Below are 19,501 nucleotides of genomic sequence, written 5' to 3' on the forward strand. Positions count from 1 at the left end.
CCACATGAAACATTGCAAAGCGCCACTGGATGTAATCGCACACAAAGTAAGTACTAGCTATATATATATATAATTCAATTAACACCATGCATGCTTTCTATTCACCGGATCTTTTTTCTCGTAAAAGTGGGTTCTGAGGCAAGAACAGGGGAACAACTACTGCGGATACTATGTTTGCGAGTTCATCATGGCGTACGCAAAAAGAATTCCTGAAGAGATCGTCAAAGTACATTATATAAATATATTCATATATTCACAATTTCTTTTGTTGCTCATATATATAAGTAATCACGTGACCAACACATATATATATTAATACTTTTCCTTTAACTTTTATTGAAGACTCTATAGTTGAAGGAAAAAGTCATACGACGTGACCAACTGAAAGCAATTCAAGAGACCATAGTAGGATTTCTTAATGACCAGGTCCTCAACCCCGCCGGTGAGTTCTACAATGACGTCAACGAAACATGGAAGCCAAACCAGATGGAGTGAATTTGTTATCCCAAGGATATGATAGAATATACAATGCAAGCTTTATTTGTAATATATATATATATACATATTATATGTACATAAAATAACATACAATATATGTATATGCATGTAATATATATGTTAGTTTCATACTTTAGTTTGTACAAAATGTTTGAACATTATAAACGTGTAGATTACGTATATTACTAGCAGCGTAGAATGCGTATTCGAAAACCTATTCGAAAACCAAAATGAATCATCAATTGAAAATAGAAACAAAAAAAAGAAAAAAAGGAAACCTTTAGTCCCGGTTGGTAATACCAACCGGGACTAAAGGGCCGCCCCACGTGGCCAGGCCGGGAGGCCTCTTTAGTCTCGGTTGGTCTTACCAACCGGGACTAAAGGAGGGGCCCTTTAGTCCCGGATTCGTGCTCCCGGTTGGGAAACCGGGACTGAAGGGGTTTCCCAACCGGGAGTAAAGCCTATTTCTGTACTAGTGTAGCTTCTATTATTTCATAACACTTCCAAGTGCATTTTATATATCAGTGCATGGAATGTGGTATGCATTACTTCAAATGGATTAACTAGTTGCACAATACTATAGCTAATGCATCTTTTCTGTTTAGTAAGTGAAAATAAAAGAAATGCTTGAAAATTAACATACAAAAATGGAAGGTTAAGATAATTATAAAGCATATTACGTTATGATTCACTATCTTATTTGATACCTCCTGCCGAAACATAATAAAAGAAACACGAGTCATAATCTAGTAGATTTATTGATCAATTCAACAGTTCATCCCAAATATATAAAAAAGGACAATTTTCCTTAGCATACAGGTGATGAACTGTCAATAACTCAAAGAATAGAATGCATTTTAATCCTATAAAGAATACTCGGTACAAATAACCTCTCTCCTATCAATACACATGCTTCAGGCCAATAGGAAGAAGTACCTCAGATGGGTGTGTAGTGAGAAAGAATCCGACAGTAGGTGCAAACTCATTCCCATGCCTAAAAGTGTTCAGATTTTGGACAAATGGTCAGTGCACTATATCATTCTCTATTAAATGAAGACATGGCATTACAAATAAGGACATCAGAACACATTGCAAATGGAAGTAAACCAAAGAGAGCATGCACACAAATACTCAACCATTTCACACAGCGCCAAACAATTTTAAGAATGTTAAAAGGCTGGATGAAAACAATCAAGAGAAAGTGAAAGTGGTAGTAACTTGGCAGCTAACTTCTAGATGTCAAGCTGCAAACCTAAGTACAGCAGCATGAACACTAGACTGCATGGTTTATATCAGCAATGCTTGTATCAGCACATCTACCATACACTAAGAAAAACACTAAAGACAGCTATGATACAAATCAAGTGCCAATCTCAGACTCTGAAAAGGCTGGAACAATGTTAGGCCAATTCAAAATTAGTAAGGTATGCACTAGTAGAAGTGTACAGTCTGATCATAGAGGCTCATCAATGACTCACATACAAATCATGAGGATGGCACTACCAAGAACTAATAAGTAATAACATATAAAGCAAGATACAGATCATGGTATGTATACCACAAACTTTCTATATCAGTTGACTTCAGTTTATTAATTGGACAATTATAAACACTAGGAGCATGCTTTACTCGATTCATGTAATAAAGAAACCAAATGACTGTGCCAATCTGTCGGCACACTAGTGATCAGAGAATGAAATCGAACCATTTGTAAGTTGTAACACCAGTGGGCAATTTAGATGCTAAGCAATCAGATTCTTGGGATGACTGGAATGTTGTGCCTGCTGAGAACTCACAAGGTACTGCTCAATGGAAAGAGACAGCTGATTCTAGTAACAAGGACTGGAAAGCAGATGGATGGGGTGCCAAATCTGGTAACTGGAGCAGCCAAAGAAACAATCCTAGGAGACACCCAAGGAGACCGGATGAGAGGGATCCACCTCCACCAAGACAACGGTTTGAACTAACAATAGAGGAGAAGAACATTCTTCTAGAAGTTGAACCCATAATATTCCGTGTGAGAAGTTGAACCCATAATATTCCTATGTTACAACAAAAGCACCATCTAAAGGACCCAGCTTTTACAAATATATTGAATTAAGCATTGCCTTCAACAAATAATCAACACGAGAAGGCTTGAGAAAGTAAGGCAGTGCAAAGGAACAGATCAGTTATATACTAGCACAAAGAAGTGATGATATCTCAAAATAATAAGAAGAAGAAAAAAAAACAGGTCACGAGCGCTGAACAAAACATGATGACAAGGTGCAGGTATTAACAGTTCCACTAGAGTTAGGACCCACTTATAGTACTCAAAGTCTCAGTCTTAAATAGTTAGCGTAGATTAGCACGCAAAACCAGTGACCTGTGCGTGGCATGTAGCCCAGGTACACAAAATACCAATAATAAGATGGTGATCAAATGATGTAGTATTCAACACATTGGCCTCAGATATCAGTTGCTCCTCGGTTGACCTTGAGCTTGGAGCATAAGAAACAAACAGAGTAAGAAACAAAGTTCCAGTACCTCAACACAAGCTCAAGGTCATCAGTTCTTGGCATGCTTAATATGATATCATCATTGGCAAAGTAAGTGAGGCCTCAGCTTAACGATATGTTGGTACAATTTCCAGATACTCAATCATAGGTGGCTGCCAAGGCAAAAAAACAGATAGAAGAAAACTAAGATCAAGTCCCATGGTTTGATGACAGTCATGAGAATCATACAGAATGCACAAAAAACAAATTGCAGCCACCTCAGAGTTTATTTTTCATGTTGCATCATTGGCCAAATAGATATTAAGAGTTTGAACATCACAACCATATCAAGAGATTGAACATCAGTGTCATAAATTCTAGATGCTTCAGCACAAAGAACCCTCACTAGAATCAGAGCTATGGACTTAAGCAAGACGCGCCTGCCACACCATAGGGTGCTCCTCCAGCGCCTAGGGTTAAGTAAACATCATCTACCAAGGCACTTTGCTCAGTTTGTAAATCGGACTAGGCATCATCATGTGCAAAATCTAGGCGACAACACATGTGTACAACAAATAAGAGGTGCACATCACACAGATCTGAGGGCAGAACAAGACGAAAGAAAATGTAAACATGTAGATCAACAAAAATGTCGCCCAGATCTAAGTATCTAAGAACATGAACCTTAATATCAGTGGATGACAAACAAAATCCATAAACGATTCAACATAAATCACCGCACAGAGAGGGGCAGGAGATGGGGGCAGGTGAGATATACTGTCGGAGCACTGGAAGACCAACACGAATCCACCGGTGGAGGTTGACCGTATAGGTCAAGCGAGCTCGATGGGGAGGAAGAGGAGAGAGCGCACCAAACCAGAGGAGGAAGGAGAGGCGTGAAATGGGGGCGGTAACCCTAGCCCAGGCCCCAGGACGACAAGATCTCCCGCGTAAGATCTAGGGGCGGCGGTCGCCGCCGCAACGGTGGAAGAGAGGAGGGGGAGGCAGATCTAGGGGTGGCGGGCGGCGAAGCTCCTTGGTGCGGCAGGATGCAGATCTGGGGGTGGAGGTGCCGCCATCTGGCCTTGCACGGGCAGCCACCGTCGTCTTCCGAGGGAAGGGAGGGGAGGAGTTGTAGTGGAGGAGGGGGTGGCCGCCGCGACGGTGCAAGAGAGGAGGGGGTGGCCGCTGCGAGACCTAGGAGCGACGGGAGTGCGGGCGTGGTCTCGGGCGGGTGCGGGCGGCGCGTTTAGGATAGGGATGGGCGGCCGCGTCTGGGTGTATTGACGCAGATCATTTTTATATAGTTTTTCTGTGCGTGTATATAGTTTTTCTGTGAGTTTTGAAAAGACCGACAGAATAATGTCAATTTTTCTGTGTGTATTGACACGCACAGAAAAATCACGCAATTTTTCTGTGGGTTTTCGAATATTTCTGTCGGGATTTTTGAAACGCGCAGAAAAATTACGAATTTTTCTGTGTGTATAGAGAAAAACGCACAGAAAAATTAATCACCCACAGAAGTATTCGAGTTTCCAGTAGTGTGGACCCTCCTAGCGATTTATAGATGCAGTGGAAATAATTAATCGCCTCTTTAAATCATTTTTAGTAGTGCAAATTAAAGTTGACTTATTTGTCATCTGATTCCATATACTTACATTTTTATTTTCCATGTATGTATGTATATATCCATATTCGTTATCACCACTCTGCATTGAGACAAAAGGGTAAAAAATATGGCAACGGGCATCCAAAGAATGAAGACAAGTGCACGCAATTTGTCGTGAATCAGTCCATGTATAATGCATATAATTAATGGAAAATATAGGAAAATATCTAAAAGTAACTAATAAGCATATTTATAAGGTAGCCAACCATGTTTAAAAGTAAACTAGAATCTGAACAGTGTACCCCCTTTTTCAAATTGTAAGTCATTTTTGTTTTTAGTCAAACTTCTTTAATTCTGACTAAATTTAAAGAAAAATGATAAACATCTATTATATCAAACTATATCCATTACATATATCATGAAATACTTTTTGATAGTGGATTCATTTTATTATAGATGCTAATATATTATTTCTATGTATATGTATCTATATATCTATATATAGTTAATATTAAAGAGTGAAGTGATTATTTTTTCATTCATCTTCTTTTTTTACTTCCAAAAATGCTATCGCGCGCCCCTCTATGTCCCGTATATGACCCGGACTTATGATCCGTATTTATGTTATACGAGTTAGAACAACTCGTGTCCAATAATAATATACGGAGCATGATTTTACGATGACAGGTGGCCGACACATTAGCTAGCTAAGTTAAAATTATATGACATTAATTTTAAACGAAGATTACCGAGGGAGCAGTAATACACAAGCGGACATGGTACACATATATATATGCTTTTGCGGTTTAATAATATATATAATATATAGCAGCAGCAGCAGCAGCAGCAGGCTATGTACAAACTTTCTGGGCCTAGGTGATCTTCGCTATTCTCAAAGTATTTACCAAGAGAATTACGGTTTACTCTTTGTGACACGTCCTGAGGTGGCCGTGTGGTGGATCCACTACAGAATAATAAAATAGTAAGGCCTGGTTTAGACTGAGGTTATGAATCAGTAGTGGGCACTGTAGCACTTTCGTTTGTATTTGACAATTATTGTCCAATCATGACCTAACTAGGCTCAAAAGATTGGTCTCGTAATTTACAATCAAACTGTGTAATTAGTTATTTTTTATCTACATTTAATACTCCATGCATGTGTCCAAAGATTTGATGTGATGGAGAGAGAGTGAAAAAACTTGCAATCTAAACAAGGCCTAAGAAATATTAGCACATGTTAGGGATTGGCTAGGATGGGATCCAATGTGGAGAAATATCCATATAACATCTCTCTACTGCTAGCAAACTTTGAATATCTATCCTCCGTAATCAACAAATGCTAATAACCAATTATTCACATCAAATTGTGTGGACGATTAAAGTGGTAGAAGATGTTTGGCTTTGGATTTTGATAATCAATTTCTAGAAGAACTGAAATGTTTGGCTTTGGAGTTTAATGTGTGCGGAATCCACAATCCTAAACAAATAATATGCCCAAATAACTGGTACATATGTATCGACTTATCAAGAGAACACATGCATGGTATAGTGTAGTAGAGAAAATTAGCAGTTGCCCATAAATCGATCGAGTGGAACAACCTGGAATCACTCGAACGAAGAAGCCCTGGCCTCCACACCCAAAATTGTTTGATTAGGTACGTACCGTGAGAAAATTAATCAACAAATCTGGGAAGAATAAATTAAGAGAAACGAGTGGGTAAATCTGCTTGTCCTCCTTCCTTTTCCATGACAAGAAATTCCATCGATTCGATTGAATTTATATATGCAAGAGGCAACAATAAGTAACGTGCATGCAGCTGGAGAAACTAAATCATATTGGAAAACACAGGCGGCAAAGTTAAGCCAGCAAAGAGAAGAGAGATATAGAGGGCTAGCTGCTGGCTATATCCCCATATATATCGAACGTACACTAAATAACAAAGGGGAAAAAAAGAAAAAGAAGATACAGAGGAGGTGCAGCAAAAGGCTAAAAATTAAGCGAGACATGCACAAATTAATCATCATAGCTTGAGAGACAAGTCCAACTCGTCGGTGCGCTCGACGCCGCCGTGCTCCAGAGAGCTGCTCTTGCCGCGCTGCAAGGCGGCAGATTGCACTGCAGGCGCTTGATGCTCTTCCATCTGCCTGGAGGTGGTGGCGTCGGCCGGCCGGGCGCCGTGCGCGCGCATGGCGGCGGCGATCTCCCGGCGGCGCTTGGCGAGGGTGCGCTCGTACTTGTGCGCGTTCTGGTGGCCGCCGAGCGCCTGCGAGCTGTAGAACTTGCGGTCGCAGTAGGTGCAGACGAAGAATCCCGGAGGATCCGCCGCCGCCACCGCCGCCGCCGAGAAGGGCTGGAGGCTGAGCTCAAGGTCCAGCTCCTGATGCTCCATTATAGCTAGCTAGAGTCTAGCTAGCTGCCTGTATGTGAGAGTGTACTGTGTGGCGACTGTTGTGCGAGAGCTTAATATAAAACTGTACTCATTCCTACACATGGATTGTGGCCGTTAACCGGGCGGCGGCCCGGGGATTAAATACACGTACAGCAGCAACTAACGTACGTGAACCGGCCGGCGTGGCGCACGCTTTTCCGCACGTGTTTGGGCATGGTGCAGCGCCGCAACAGCAGCGGCCCAGGAAGGCAGGAACAAGTCGCAGAAATCAGGCCACGATGCATGTCCTCCAGAGGATTCCTATGAGGGCCAGGGGCCGCCCGGCCGGGGAAACGTACACACGGCCCCGTTTGGTACCGCTCCCGGCAGCTCCGGCTCCGGCTGACACCCCTGCAACGAACCTATAGTAGTACTGTAGCATCGGAGCTGTTTTCTCTTCCTACCTTTTCCCTCTCACTGTAGCGTGGTTACTGTTCACGGGACCAGTGAAGTTCGACCTTCTTGCTTCTTCTGCCACGCTACAGTATATGGACAGTGTAGGCCGAAGCACTACGGAGCGGTACGAAACGGGTCTGGTTGAAAAGGAAATGTCATGCCACGCGGTCACGCGGACGGACGGACCAGAGGCATCTCTCTCTTGGGGAAACCAAAAGGCTACCTACTACAACTACCACAAAGTCTCATAAATATGGGGAAAAATTGTTTGCATTAATATTTTATTTCTACAAACACACGCACCTACAGTGTTCAATCATCAGCTCCTATCGAGTTGTCTAGTCTTTGTTTATTTATTTATCTACTCTACTGGTATACATAGTCTTTGTTTATTTATTTATTTATATATATATAATATATCCACCATTTAAATGGGCGATCTAGTGAAGACGACAGAAAACAAGTTGCCTATTCATGTTTCCTGGACATGTGGGGGACGCAGACAATTACGATCATCCAGCAGCTCCTCCTCCCCCAGTTGTCTATTCATTTTTTAATCCACAGTGCCATTTGTACGCGCGATGAAAAGACGACAGATAACAAGAAACAAAAGTTCAGACAGTTACTTTTTTTAGATTAGAGATGCATGGCAGGAGAGTACTCGTGGTCTATATACTGTCAAAATGTAAATCTTGCTTTTCGACGAAAGATTAGTGTAGGTGTAAAATTACGCATTTACCTCTTCTCTGTCATTGTATAAATGGTTGTCTTCTAAAATATTCTTCTCATGGATAATAGTTTTTTTTTGTCACGTAGGAATATTTTGAATTGTGGGTCCTATTAAAAATGTGATATCTAACTCTATAATTATAATTTTTTTAAGATAAGATTTGAAAAGCAGGATTATATACTTTTGGGACGGAGGAAGCACTACCGGAAACAGTATGTTTGCCGAGTGCCCAGGGCACTCGGCAAAGCCTAAAAAACACTCGGCAAAGGATTTGTCGAGTGTTACACTCGGCAAATGGCACTCGGCAAACAAAGATTCGCCAAAACTGTCTTTGCCGAGTGTTTTTTGTCGAGCACTTTGTCGAGTGCTAAAACAAACACTCGGCAAAGAATTTTCAAAAAATATAAAAAAACCACCGCCGCACGCTCGCAGCTCCCCCTGCCCCCCCCACCCCCGCTGCCGCCACCACCATGCCCATTTCCCATTTCCCGGAACTGTGCCGCCACCACGCACCACGCTGCTCTCGTCGCGGAACGCCGGGAGGAGGTCTGGGAACACCGCGAGGTTGTGGAGCACCTTGGGCACCGCAGCCTGTGCCACCAAGGTGCCGCCGGCGCAGGCGGACAGGAGTGCTGCCACCCCGCCGCGCGTGGCCACGGCCGCGCACGTGTCCCGCGACAATGCCGTTAGCGGACTCGAGCGAGTGGCACAGGTGTGGCACCACAGCGCCCGCCTCCTGCGCCAGGGAAGGCCACGCGGCGTCAGAGGACGCCAGGGCGGCTAGCGCGGCCACGGCACGCTCGCGGAGGTCCCCGTCGTAGCCAACGATGGAGTCAAGCAGCGCCGCCACTGCGGAGACGGCCGTGGCCGCGGAGGGCGCCGGCAGCGCGGCGGACGAGAGGCCACGGAACCCATGCGGAGCCGGGAGACGAGGGCAGAACCAGAGCCAGCGAAGGAGGGCCCTAGCGCGGGCGCGGCGAGGAGACGAGTGTTGGCGGTGAGCTGGGAGAGCGAGGCGGTGGTGAGAGGAGAGCAGCGAGACGGTGTGGAGGTGGCTGAGCCTGGGCGCGTCGGCGTCCCCCGTGGCGGACACGAACAGCAGCACGCCGATGCGGGCACTGGGCCACCACCGCCGGCCCTGGCCATAAGACCACCACCGACCAGCCACCAACACCGGTGAGCACTGGGGCGTGGGTGCGGGCCCGCCTGAGCCAACCCAAGAGGCCGACGCCTCCTCTCCTTTTCCTGTATGCGTGTTCTCTAGAAGAGATAAGGGAGAGAGAGAAAGGGAGGAGAGGGGGCGGCACCAGGAGAGGGCCGGGAGACTTTGTAACGCCGAGTTTGCCGAGTGTCGGATCGAGGACACTCGGTAAAGCTGTCTTTGCCGAGTGTCTAGGGTTTTGGGCACTCGGCAAATATATTAGTTATTTTTTCATTTCCTTATTTTCTATAACATGTTTTTTTCCTTTTTTGTTCGATGCACTTTGAAAATACCGTGTCAAATTGACTCAACAATATATATATGATTTTTCTACGAATATGATTCCATTATTTTATGTAGTTACAGCTCAAATTTAATTTATATCAATTAAAATTCCATAATTGCACTTAATAAATTAAAATTATCAAACGGATCCAAAAAATTACAAAAATTTCACATGAAACAATCTATGTTCTCTATTTCCTATACAAAAAGTTTTGAAGTCAAACCCCAATTCGACCGTCATTTTGACTCTAAATCTTACCGATTCATTCTAAACGCTACGATTTTTTTTCTGAGATGCTTCGGATTGTAAACATCGTACGTGACAAATTGTGCGAAACCTTCCCAACTTTTTACCACAGCCTCCACGTATGATATCATCATATCATGACAAATCTCATGAATTTCAGACTTCGTTTGCTTTTTTTAGAATTTAAAAACCATTCGGCCACACTTCATGGTCGTGTTTCCTGAACAAGATGTTCGAAAATTCTTTTCATTTCCCGGGTAAGGCCTCACACCGGACTCAATAACATGATATCATTTTTCTACTCATTTTATTCTATTATTTGAATCACTTGTTGTTCAAATTTGACTTATACCAAAAAAATTCCTTAAAATGCAATAAATTAATTAAATATAGCAAACAGATCCACACATATATACCAAATTTTAACATGGAATAACATGTTGTATGTGGAGTAGAAAAAGTTTCAGGGTTAGAAGAGAAAAAATGAAATTATTTGCCGAGTGCCAAATAGTTACACTCGGCAAACATATTTCTTTGTCGAGTGCCAGACAATTACACTCGGCAAACATATTTCTTTGCCGAGTGCCTAATTTTGCCGAATGTTTTTTTTCTAATTTGCCGAGTGTCAAACTTTGCCGAGTATTTTTTGTATGGTTTGTCAAATGCAATTATTTTGCCGAGTATTTTTTCGCAGCACTCGATAAATAACTTGTTTGCCGAGTATCCAAAAAAATATACTCGACAAACATAAAAACATTCGGCAAAGATCTGATTTCCGCTAGTGATTGTGGTGTGGTCGCAACGGCAGCTGCAGCCTGCAGGCAGCGCGCGCGTAGTACATCCTGCAAAAAGACAGAGCGAGAGCGCGGGCCAGTCCGTCGCCTGTCATGTTGCACCGGCAGCCGTACGTCACCGTCGCCGTCGACGTGTTGTGTGTAGCCCGCGAGTCGGCGTTCACCGTCGCGCTCAGGGTCGTCATTATTAGCCTGGCCCTCTTTTGCCTCTATTAGGTTTGGCATCTGCTGCTTCCTCTCAGCGTAATAATGAATATAGGTACAAAAGTGATCACTGTGCAACATATGAGAAGATGTTAGACGTTTTACTGTGGCGGCTACTGCTGCAGCTTCAGCAGCCGTGTGGCGTGGCCGCGTTAAAAGCCATAGAAATCTGTGAGAGCTTATGGACTTAAAAAAAACTCGACCTGCGATGAAAGAAACCGCTACTGTGCATGCGTTAAAAAAGGAAAAACTTATCTTGCGCAATTGAGATAAACAACACGAAGGCCGGTAACCGTAGATGTGCCGCCATCGATCGAGAGCCAGGGTAGAGCTTCCCATAAGATCACATATGGCGCTCGCCATAGCTTAATTTCTCAGCACCTCTCGCCATAGGTTAATGTCCTCTGGAGAAGAACAAAACGTCTAATAAACCTACTCCTGGCTGTTTGTGGGCTTATGCATACTGGGGAGGCTAGCAGGGGCCCAACTAATGTGTCCCCTGACGGCCTTTTGTCCTGCCCAATTCCATCAGCCCATAAGGATAAAGTAATTTAATTTGTTCAATTCTTTATTCTATACCGTTAAGCACTATACCGCACGAAATTCTAAAAAAAAGCACTATACCACAAGAAGATTTTTGGGCTCGGCACTATGAGAAGTCTAACATCTTCTCATATTTGTCTGTTCGGCTTATCGGATGCTGGTATACAGGCCCGTATATCATGCATGGCAACTGGGCCGACTGCACCAGGCCTCCAAATTTTTGGGGCCCCCATGTTCAACAACGTGACCTGACCTCCCTCTGGTGGCCTCTGTTAGCTTTTGAGAATCTGATGATATACGGGCCTGGAGCTGATGGCACCCATGTTCATGCGACTTTTGAGATTCTGTTGCCGGTCCGATTAGCAGGCCTACCGATTAGAATTCTAATCCAGATCGCCTGACACCCGTGACGTGACCATCGAGGAAGTAGGAACCGCGCTTCTCACCTTCGCCTCAGCGCCGCCGGCCGCCGCAATCTCGCTGAGTGCTCGAGTCGCCAGGAGCCCAGGACAAGAATCAACCATCAATCTACTATCTGTGCAGTGTGCAGGTATGTGCCTAACTGCCTATGTGGTGACCGGCTCAATGATTTGTGTGCAATCGGGCCAATGATTTGTTAATTTAGCTTTGTTGCTTTGTAATTCATGAAACAGGGAGGCCTATTTATTTATCATGTCTTCTAGAAATAGAAAATATGAGTCAGGTAATGAAAAGCGCAAGAAGAAACAAAGGCTTGAACAATTTGCTTAGACTCAAAAGGGTGCTATTGATAGATTTGTTGTTAAGAACTGTCAAACTAGTGCACAAGGTGAAACTCCTCGGGCACACAGTGATGGAAATCATGGTGATAACACAGACAACGTTGAGGCTCACACTTTAGAAACTGAATCAGTGCAAGTTAATCCCAACAATGTGGATGGTGTTGATGCTACCCTTGATGGATCAGCTAGTATTGAAAGTGACAATGATTTGAGGGTTCCTTTTCAGCCTAACATATTTGATCCAAGATATTGGGATGGACTAGATCAAAAACAGGTTGATATTTTGGTCCAAAAGGGTCCTAAAAGGGACTTGTCTATTCAGAAAGGTCCTAAAGATAGGTTATCAAGGAGGTTTTCTGTAGCATTATATACTAGAATTTTATCAAATGGGGAAACTTGTGATAGAGAATGGCTGGTATATTCCAAAGAGCTTGATAGAGTATTCTGTTTTTGTTGCAAGCTATTAAGAAAGGGGCATTTAAGGAGTCAGCTAGCAAATGAAGGTCTGAGTGATTGGTCACATGTTGGCACTCGACTTAAAGATCATGAAACTAGTGCAGATCATATTACAAATATGGCCTCTTGGTACGACATGCGTCTCAGATTTGATAACAACCAAACTATTGATAAAGTTGCTCATAGAGAAATTGAGAAGGAAAAGGAACATTGGAGGAAGGTTTTGTTCAGAATTATTTTGATTGCAAAATTCCTTGCAAAGCATAACTTAGCATTTCGTGGCACCAATAGCAAGCTGTATCAGGACAGCAATGGCAATTTCCTAGGCATGGTTGAAATGATGGCTGAATTTGATCCGGTTATTCAGGAGCATGTTCAACGCATAACAAATGATGATATCCATACACATTACCTTGGTCATGGCATCCAGAATGAGGTAATAGATTTGCTTGCTGCTTCTATCAGGTCTGAAATAATTAGAAAAATAATGGAATCAAAGTATTTCTCAGTTATCCTTGATTGTACCCCTGATATAAGCCACCAAGAACAAATGTCTTTGATCATAAGATATGTTGACACATCTTCAGATTCTATTTGTATTGAGGAATCGTTCTTAGGTTTTCTGGATATTAATGATACTACAGGCCAAGGGTTATTTGATGTTTTACAAAATGAATTGAAGAATCTTGACCTTGATATAGACAATGTGAGAGGACAAGGATACGACAATGGATCAAATATGAAAGGGAAAAATATAGGGGTACAAAAGAAAGTTTTGGAGATCAATCCTCGAGCCTTTTATTCTGCTTGTGGCTGTCATAGTCTTAATTTAGCACTATGTGATATGGCAAAGAGTTGCGGTAAAGCAAAAGATTTTTTTGGAATCATACAACGTATCTATACAATATTTGCTAAGTCCACTAAGAGATGGCAAATTTTGAAAGATAACATATCAGGATTCACTCTCAAGCCATTGTCAGCAACTCGCTGGGAGAGTCGTGTTGACAGTGTTAAGGCTATAAGGTTCCAAATGCAGGATATACGAGAAGCTTTACTAGAAGTATCAGATACTGATAATGATGCAGCAATATGTACTGAAGCTAAATCCTTAGCGACCAATGAACTTGGTGACTTTGAATTTATAGTGGCAATAGTTATCTGGTATGAAGTATTATCTGCTATTAATTTGGTCAGCAAACAATTACAAGCAAAGGATATGCTTATTGATATTGCTATTGAGAAAGTGCAGGGGTTGATTTCATTCTTCACTAAGTATAGAGAAACTGGTTTTCCAAATGCATTAGAATTTGCAAAAGAAATTGCACGCGAGATGGATGTTGAACCAACATTCCGTACCAAGCGTAAAATCAAAAGGAAACGACAATTTGATGAGACACCTGAAGATGAATCTATTGCTTCACAATCTACAGAGGAGTCAATTAGAATCAATTATTTTCTATCCATTGTTGATCAAGCTATTGCTTCACTTACAAAGAGGTTCGAACAATACCAGGGGTACGAAAAAACTTTTGGTTTTTTGTTTACTTCAAAGAAATTATGTTCCTTAGATGACAAGAGTTTGTTGTCTTCTTGTGCTCGTCTTGAGGCTGCACTTAAGAGTGGTGACCATTCTGATATTGATGGCAAAGAATTACATGTGGAGTTAAAGTTTCTCCAATATTTCATTCCAAAGGAAGACATGGGCCCTCTTGATATTCTGAAGTTTGTGAAACGGATGGGCTGTTTTCCTAATGCCCTTGTTGCATACAGAATTTTGTTAACTATTCCTATAACAGTTGCATCCGCAGAACGAAGCTTTTCCAAATTGAAGTTGCTAAAGACCTACATGTGCAGTACTATGAAACAAGAAAGGCTAAATGGATTGGCGACAATTGTGCTTGAAAATGATGTTCTAGAGAAGATTAAGTATGAGGATATAATTGAAGATTTCATTTCGAAGAATACTAGACGAATGATGCTTTTTAATAGAAGCTAAGAAGTTATCAGTAAGTAAGATTCGTCATTTAATCGTTTTGTACGAATACTTATGGTATTACATGAGGAAGTCTACGTGCACTTTGGCTATTTGCATTTTATAAATATAGGCCCCACTTTATGTTTTGCACCAGGGCCACAAAAACATAGGTACGGGCCTGCTGGTATATATGGAGACGGGGGACGACTGCAGCTTAGAAATAGGACAGATCGAGCAAAAGTTCGATTCCAGGGCGCTGTAGAAGGAATGGTGCGAGTTATGGAAAATTTAAGTTCCATAAAAAATCCATGTTCCCCTTTGGCGTTTGGCTAGTGTCGACATATTATCATCGGCAGTCCTCCGAGAGGTATCCCACGAAGATAGATTGATAGGTAGAGGAGCGTGAGATCAAGAACAAGAAGGCAACAGAGACACACGAGTTAGACAGGTTCAGGCCGTCAGTATGACATAATACCTTACTCCTGTGGTCTGTTGGTTTGTATTAGCTATCGTATGATATGCCGTGATTTTAGAGGGGGTCCCTGCCCGCCTTATATAGTCCGGGAGGCAGGGTTACAAGTCGGTTAGATCTAAGAGATAATCAGAAAGTAATAACTGATTACAGGAAACTTGGGATCATACATATCCTAACAGAACTCGTAGTATCTTCAGGATATCTTTCCGATGTCTTGCGGAAGGCACCGAGCAGAGTCGTGCCCCGTAAAGGCTTCTTCTTGTGGGTTGGGCCACCCCAAGGGGCGCAGCCCATGTGGTCTGCCGTGGGTATCCGGGGTCATACACCCCACAGCTAGTCCCCGAGCACCTTGTACCCGTTGTGCAACGCCGCCTTGAGCTTGTCCGAGCAGTTGCAAATGATGCCGAGCAGTTAAGCTTATGGTCCAACCACCATGCTTAACTACCGAGTAGCGTGAACCGACGCCGAGCAGTGCGAAACGTTGCAGAGCAACGCGACCTGTCGCCGAGCAGAGTGAACCGTCGCCGAGCAGTGTGAACTGTTGCAGAGCAGCAGGACCTATCGCCGAGCAGAGTGAACCATCGCTGAACAGTGTGAACCGTTGCAGAGTAGCACGACCTGAGTACGGCTTGCCATAAGGGTGTAAGGAGCTCAAGTACAGAATCGAAAATTTCTCCGCAATGAACCAAGTGTGCCCACTTAGAGTCCGAACAAAATTGCAGGATTCAATCTTCCTCTATAGTCACGCAGTCTTCGAGAAAAATACCCGCACACTCACCACGAGGTGAAGTGTGCCCACTTAGTCCCCGAGACTGACAGCAGATGATGTAGTCATGTGGTGCCAGGGTCAGAAACTAGAAGAAAACTAGGAAACCAGCCGAGCAGGCAGCCAGTCCCTGGGCGTGACCCAAAAAGTCACACAGCACATTCACCGCAAGGTGAAGTGTGCCCACTTAGTCCCCGAGCCTGACAGTAGGTGACGCAGTCATGTGGTGCTAGGGTCAGAAAAAGAGAAACAACCTAAAACCAACGGAAAAAACCACCAGTCCCCGAGCTGCAGGCGGAGTTATAGGAGTAATCCAACCGTGGAGGAAAAATCGGAGTAACAGCTGGACAGTGTCAGTTACTGAGCCTCAATAAATGGCGGAGAAGTCGGCGATATTTAGGCGAGGAGCAACTGAATGCAGCGATAAATGAACGCCGTGGGCTACGGTTTGCACGGAAGCCCATGTAACGGCCCATTTGGCGCATCGGAGAAATCGCAGCGGCGTAGTTCGTGGGAACGGTTTCCCAAAAACCCTTAGAGTCATAAAAGTGGGGAAAGTGCTTTGTAACAGTACCGCCACCCCCCATTCTCCCACCTTTGCCACTTTGCCATTTCATCTTCCATCTCAGCCACCACACCTCCAGATTCATAGCCACAAACGCTACCGTCGCCAGACCGTATCCAGATCTGAGCGATGGCGCCGAAGAGGAGAGCCGCGAACCCGAAGAAAACAAGCCCAAAGAAGGTGGGAAGCGGAGCCAGCCGCGACGAAGAGTGGACGTCGTCGCGCACTAGAGAAGCGGAGCTCGAAAGAATGGTGACGGCGGGCGTGCTTCCTGACTGCGTCACCGGCGGATGGCGTCCAGCCGTTGGTGAGCCCTTTCCAATGCCTAACACCGACGAAGTTGTAGTCTTTGAAGATTATTTTTGGCGTGGATTGGGGTTCCCTATTCATCCTTTCTTGCGAGATCTGTTGGTAGTTTGGTCGATCAGTCTGTGCAATCTCCACCCCAACACTATACTACACATCTCGATCTTTATTCACTTTTGTGAGGCGTTTCTTGGGATTCTTCCGCACTTCAACCTCTTTAGACATTTATTTTGGTTAAAGAAGAAAGGCGGCGGCGGCTCCAAGGTGGTCGGCGGCGTATATCTGCAGCTCCGGGACGGAATGGCCAACGATTATATTAGCGTACCACTGAACACTTCCTTGAAAGGGTGGAATGCCAAGTGGTTTTACATGAAACAGAACCACCCGGCCGTCCGCTGCGACGTCCACCATATCCTGGAGAACCAAAGAAGCTGGTCGGAGAGACCAAGGAGTGTCGATATGGAGCAAGTGAAGGAGCTCCTTGACTTGATTCAAAGGGTGGAGTTGAGAGGTGAACTTGTGGCGGCAAGCTTCATAGTACGCCGTGTCCAGCCTTGCAAGGAAAGGGCCTACCCTACTTTTGACTACAAGGGCGACGATGACAGAACCCGGGAGAGACCTGAACGGCTATCAAGGAAAGAAGTAATATGCCTCGCCATAGAACTATTCACCTCCAGCGCCTCATTTAGCTGGCCGAAAGAAACGAAGGCCTTCAACTATACCAACCCTCCTCCTCAGGTAATAATCTTGCCCTGCATTGTACAATTGTCGATTCGCCGAGTAGGGAACTGACTTACTTATGCAAAGATCCATTCGTAGGACAGAGAAGTATACTTTTCTGACGTGCCGAGAGCTGAATGGCCGCCAGTGGTGGACGTCCGACCAATAGAAAACCCTGAAGATAGTTCCGTCGGTATCTCATCAGAATCCAGAGATTCAGATGTTGATCATATGGCGCGTCCCCCCCGTTATCGGAGAAATCTCAGGGAAAACGGGCAGCGGCAGACGAGCCGGCCCGGAAGAAGAGGAAAACGGCGATGACCGCTCCCCACAAACCGGGCGGTATATCACTGGGCGGCGACCAGACCAACCGTCCGCGGAGGGCCGTGGTGATGGAGTGGTCTGATAACGATGACAATACAGTTCCTCCTCCCCCAAGCGTGCAAACAACTTCACGCAGAACATGCGTGGAGGAGCAACCAAGGGGAAGCGATGAAGTCCCCGAGCAGCAGGCGACGGGAGTCCCCGAGCATCAGACGGAGCTAAACCCAGTGGTACAGATAGAACAAACACCGGAACAACAAGCAGAGCAGAGGCCAACTATAGAGGAGGATAGACCTCCACCCGATACTACGGAGGTCAAACCCACAGCCGCACCCGAGGGCTCGAACAGGCCTAACCGATTCAAAAAAGCACACCGGTAGACCAAACAGTAAGTAACCTCGCATTGTTATTGTTTTGCTATTTGACCTCTGTTTTTTGGGCGATTGACCAAATGTTCTGATGTAGCGCAAGGCACATGGAGAATTCGAAGTCACCCGCCCAGACTGACAAGCAGTCTCAAGCTGATCCTGAGGCGGAGGTAGCGCCTGCCGCCCCCGTGTCAGGGTCCCCTAATGCTCGGCGACCAGCGGAACAAACAACAACCGCTGCAGGTGGAACTAGAGACGGTGAGGGACCAACGTCAGTAAAGGCCGGCTCGGCAACAATGCCCGAAACAACATCGGGTAGCGCCGGACCCTCAGGAGCTGAAACTGTAGTGGCCAGCGAGGCAGCAGAGTTTGGGTCGGCGAGACCAGGGGCACCCGAGGAGCTAACGGTGCCCCTGAGGGGTCGCAAGTCATGCTCGGACCCACTGTCCGGCCACAGAGCCCCCCTGCGGTGAGCCCTACTACTGTGGAAGAGGAGGACGAGGTCGAGGAGATCATTCGTGATGAGCCTCGAACCCAATCCGTCTGGATCCTTCGCAAGCGCGGTGACGAAGTGGTAGTTGTCGAGGAAGAGGACACCCCTAGAGAAATGAGGAGGCTGAAATCCGCCCTCGGCGGAGTAGTAAAACAAATCGAGGTTGATACTGAATCCCAAAAATTCTTTGTTGTCATTATTTATTTCCATCTGTCATTGTCATTGTGCATTTCCAGGGGATAACTCGAACTGCCGAGCACCGTTACTAGTTGATTAAGAGGATGGAGCCCCTCGCCGAGGAGAACAAAAAACTCAAAGAGGCGATGAATCTTTTGGAGAAGAATATTCAAAGGGCCCAGCGCGAGCGAGACCTTGCCGAGTCCAACGCGTGGGACCTAGAATACCAGAAGGGGGTCCTATCTAGACAACTGGCGACTGCGAAAGAACAACTTCGGAGCAAGTCCGAGCAGCTGATCACTGCCTCTACACAACTTAAAGATGCTTCCGAGCAATTGGAAAGGCTGCAAAAAGTCTCTGAGGAGAAGAGAGGTACGTTCGATCCACAAAAATGCCTCACATAGTTGGATACAATTACTTTTGTTGATGAATGACGTACTTGTAGAACAAGACGCGGTGCTCGGTCAACTGCGCCAGACCCTCGAGCAACTCCGGGAGGAGAAAGCGAAGGAGACAGAGCGAGCGAACAAACTGATCGAGGAGCTGGACAGTGAGTACCCCGTGGTCGGGTTTTCTGCTGAGGTTAATGTCTTCCCTGATGGAACTTCAAAATGCATGCAGACTACCATCGGAGGCTCAAGGCATAATTCGATGTGTTGGAGCAAGACGCTCGTACCCAGAGGAACAAATTTGACGCCGTAG

The 19,501-nt window shown here is 44.8% G+C and overlaps 3 protein-coding genes across 3 annotated transcripts; 2 read left to right on the forward strand and 1 right to left on the reverse strand.

The window, feature by feature from the left end:
• Positions 1-6,406: 6,406 nt before the first annotated feature.
• LOC136498316 (zinc finger protein 2-like) lies at positions 6,407-7,059 on the reverse strand. Its single transcript, XM_066494257.1, has one exon. The coding sequence runs from the start codon at positions 6,972-6,974 to the stop codon at positions 6,606-6,608; it is 369 nt and encodes a 122-aa protein (XP_066350354.1). The 5' UTR covers positions 6,975-7,059; the 3' UTR covers positions 6,407-6,605.
• A 4,533-nt stretch (positions 7,060-11,592) lies between these two features.
• LOC136465696 (uncharacterized) lies at positions 11,593-14,626 on the forward strand. Its single transcript, XM_066464332.1, has 5 exons — positions 11,593-11,759; positions 11,806-11,963; positions 12,067-12,116; positions 12,200-12,572; positions 12,699-14,626. The coding sequence occupies exons 1-5, from the start codon at positions 11,593-11,595 to the stop codon at positions 14,624-14,626; spliced, it is 2,676 nt and encodes an 891-aa protein (XP_066320429.1).
• Positions 14,627-18,903: 4,277 nt separating this feature from the next.
• On the forward strand, positions 18,904-19,501 carry LOC136465707 (uncharacterized). The gene is made up of 2 exons (XM_066464336.1): positions 18,904-19,171; positions 19,245-19,501. Exons 1-2 carry the CDS (start codon positions 18,904-18,906, stop codon positions 19,499-19,501), a joined length of 525 nt encoding a protein of 174 aa, XP_066320433.1.

Source organism: Miscanthus floridulus, chromosome 1 (genome assembly GCF_019320115.1).
Source record: "Miscanthus floridulus cultivar M001 chromosome 1, ASM1932011v1, whole genome shotgun sequence".
Lineage (NCBI taxonomy): Eukaryota > Viridiplantae > Streptophyta > Magnoliopsida > Poales > Poaceae > Miscanthus > Miscanthus floridulus.

Bases quoted from the DNA above. Each gene is read 5' to 3' on its own strand.
- LOC136498316 (XM_066494257.1), bottom strand. From the start codon at position 6,974: ATGGAGCATCAGGAGCTGGACCTTGAGCTCAGCCTCCAGCCCTTCTCG.
- LOC136465696 (XM_066464332.1), top strand. From the start codon at position 11,593: ATGCATGGCAACTGGGCCGACTGCACCAGGCCTCCAAATTTTTGGGGC. The intron at 11,760-11,805 runs GTTGCCGGTCCG...ATTCTAATCCAG, and splicing joins CATGCGACTTTTGAGATTCT to ATCGCCTGACACCCGTGACG. The intron at 11,964-12,066 runs GTATGTGCCTAA...TTCATGAAACAG, and splicing joins ACTATCTGTGCAGTGTGCAG to GGAGGCCTATTTATTTATCA.
- LOC136465707 (XM_066464336.1), top strand. From the start codon at position 18,904: ATGGAGCCCCTCGCCGAGGAGAACAAAAAACTCAAAGAGGCGATGAAT. The intron at 19,172-19,244 runs GTACGTTCGATC...ACGTACTTGTAG, and splicing joins AGTCTCTGAGGAGAAGAGAG to AACAAGACGCGGTGCTCGGT.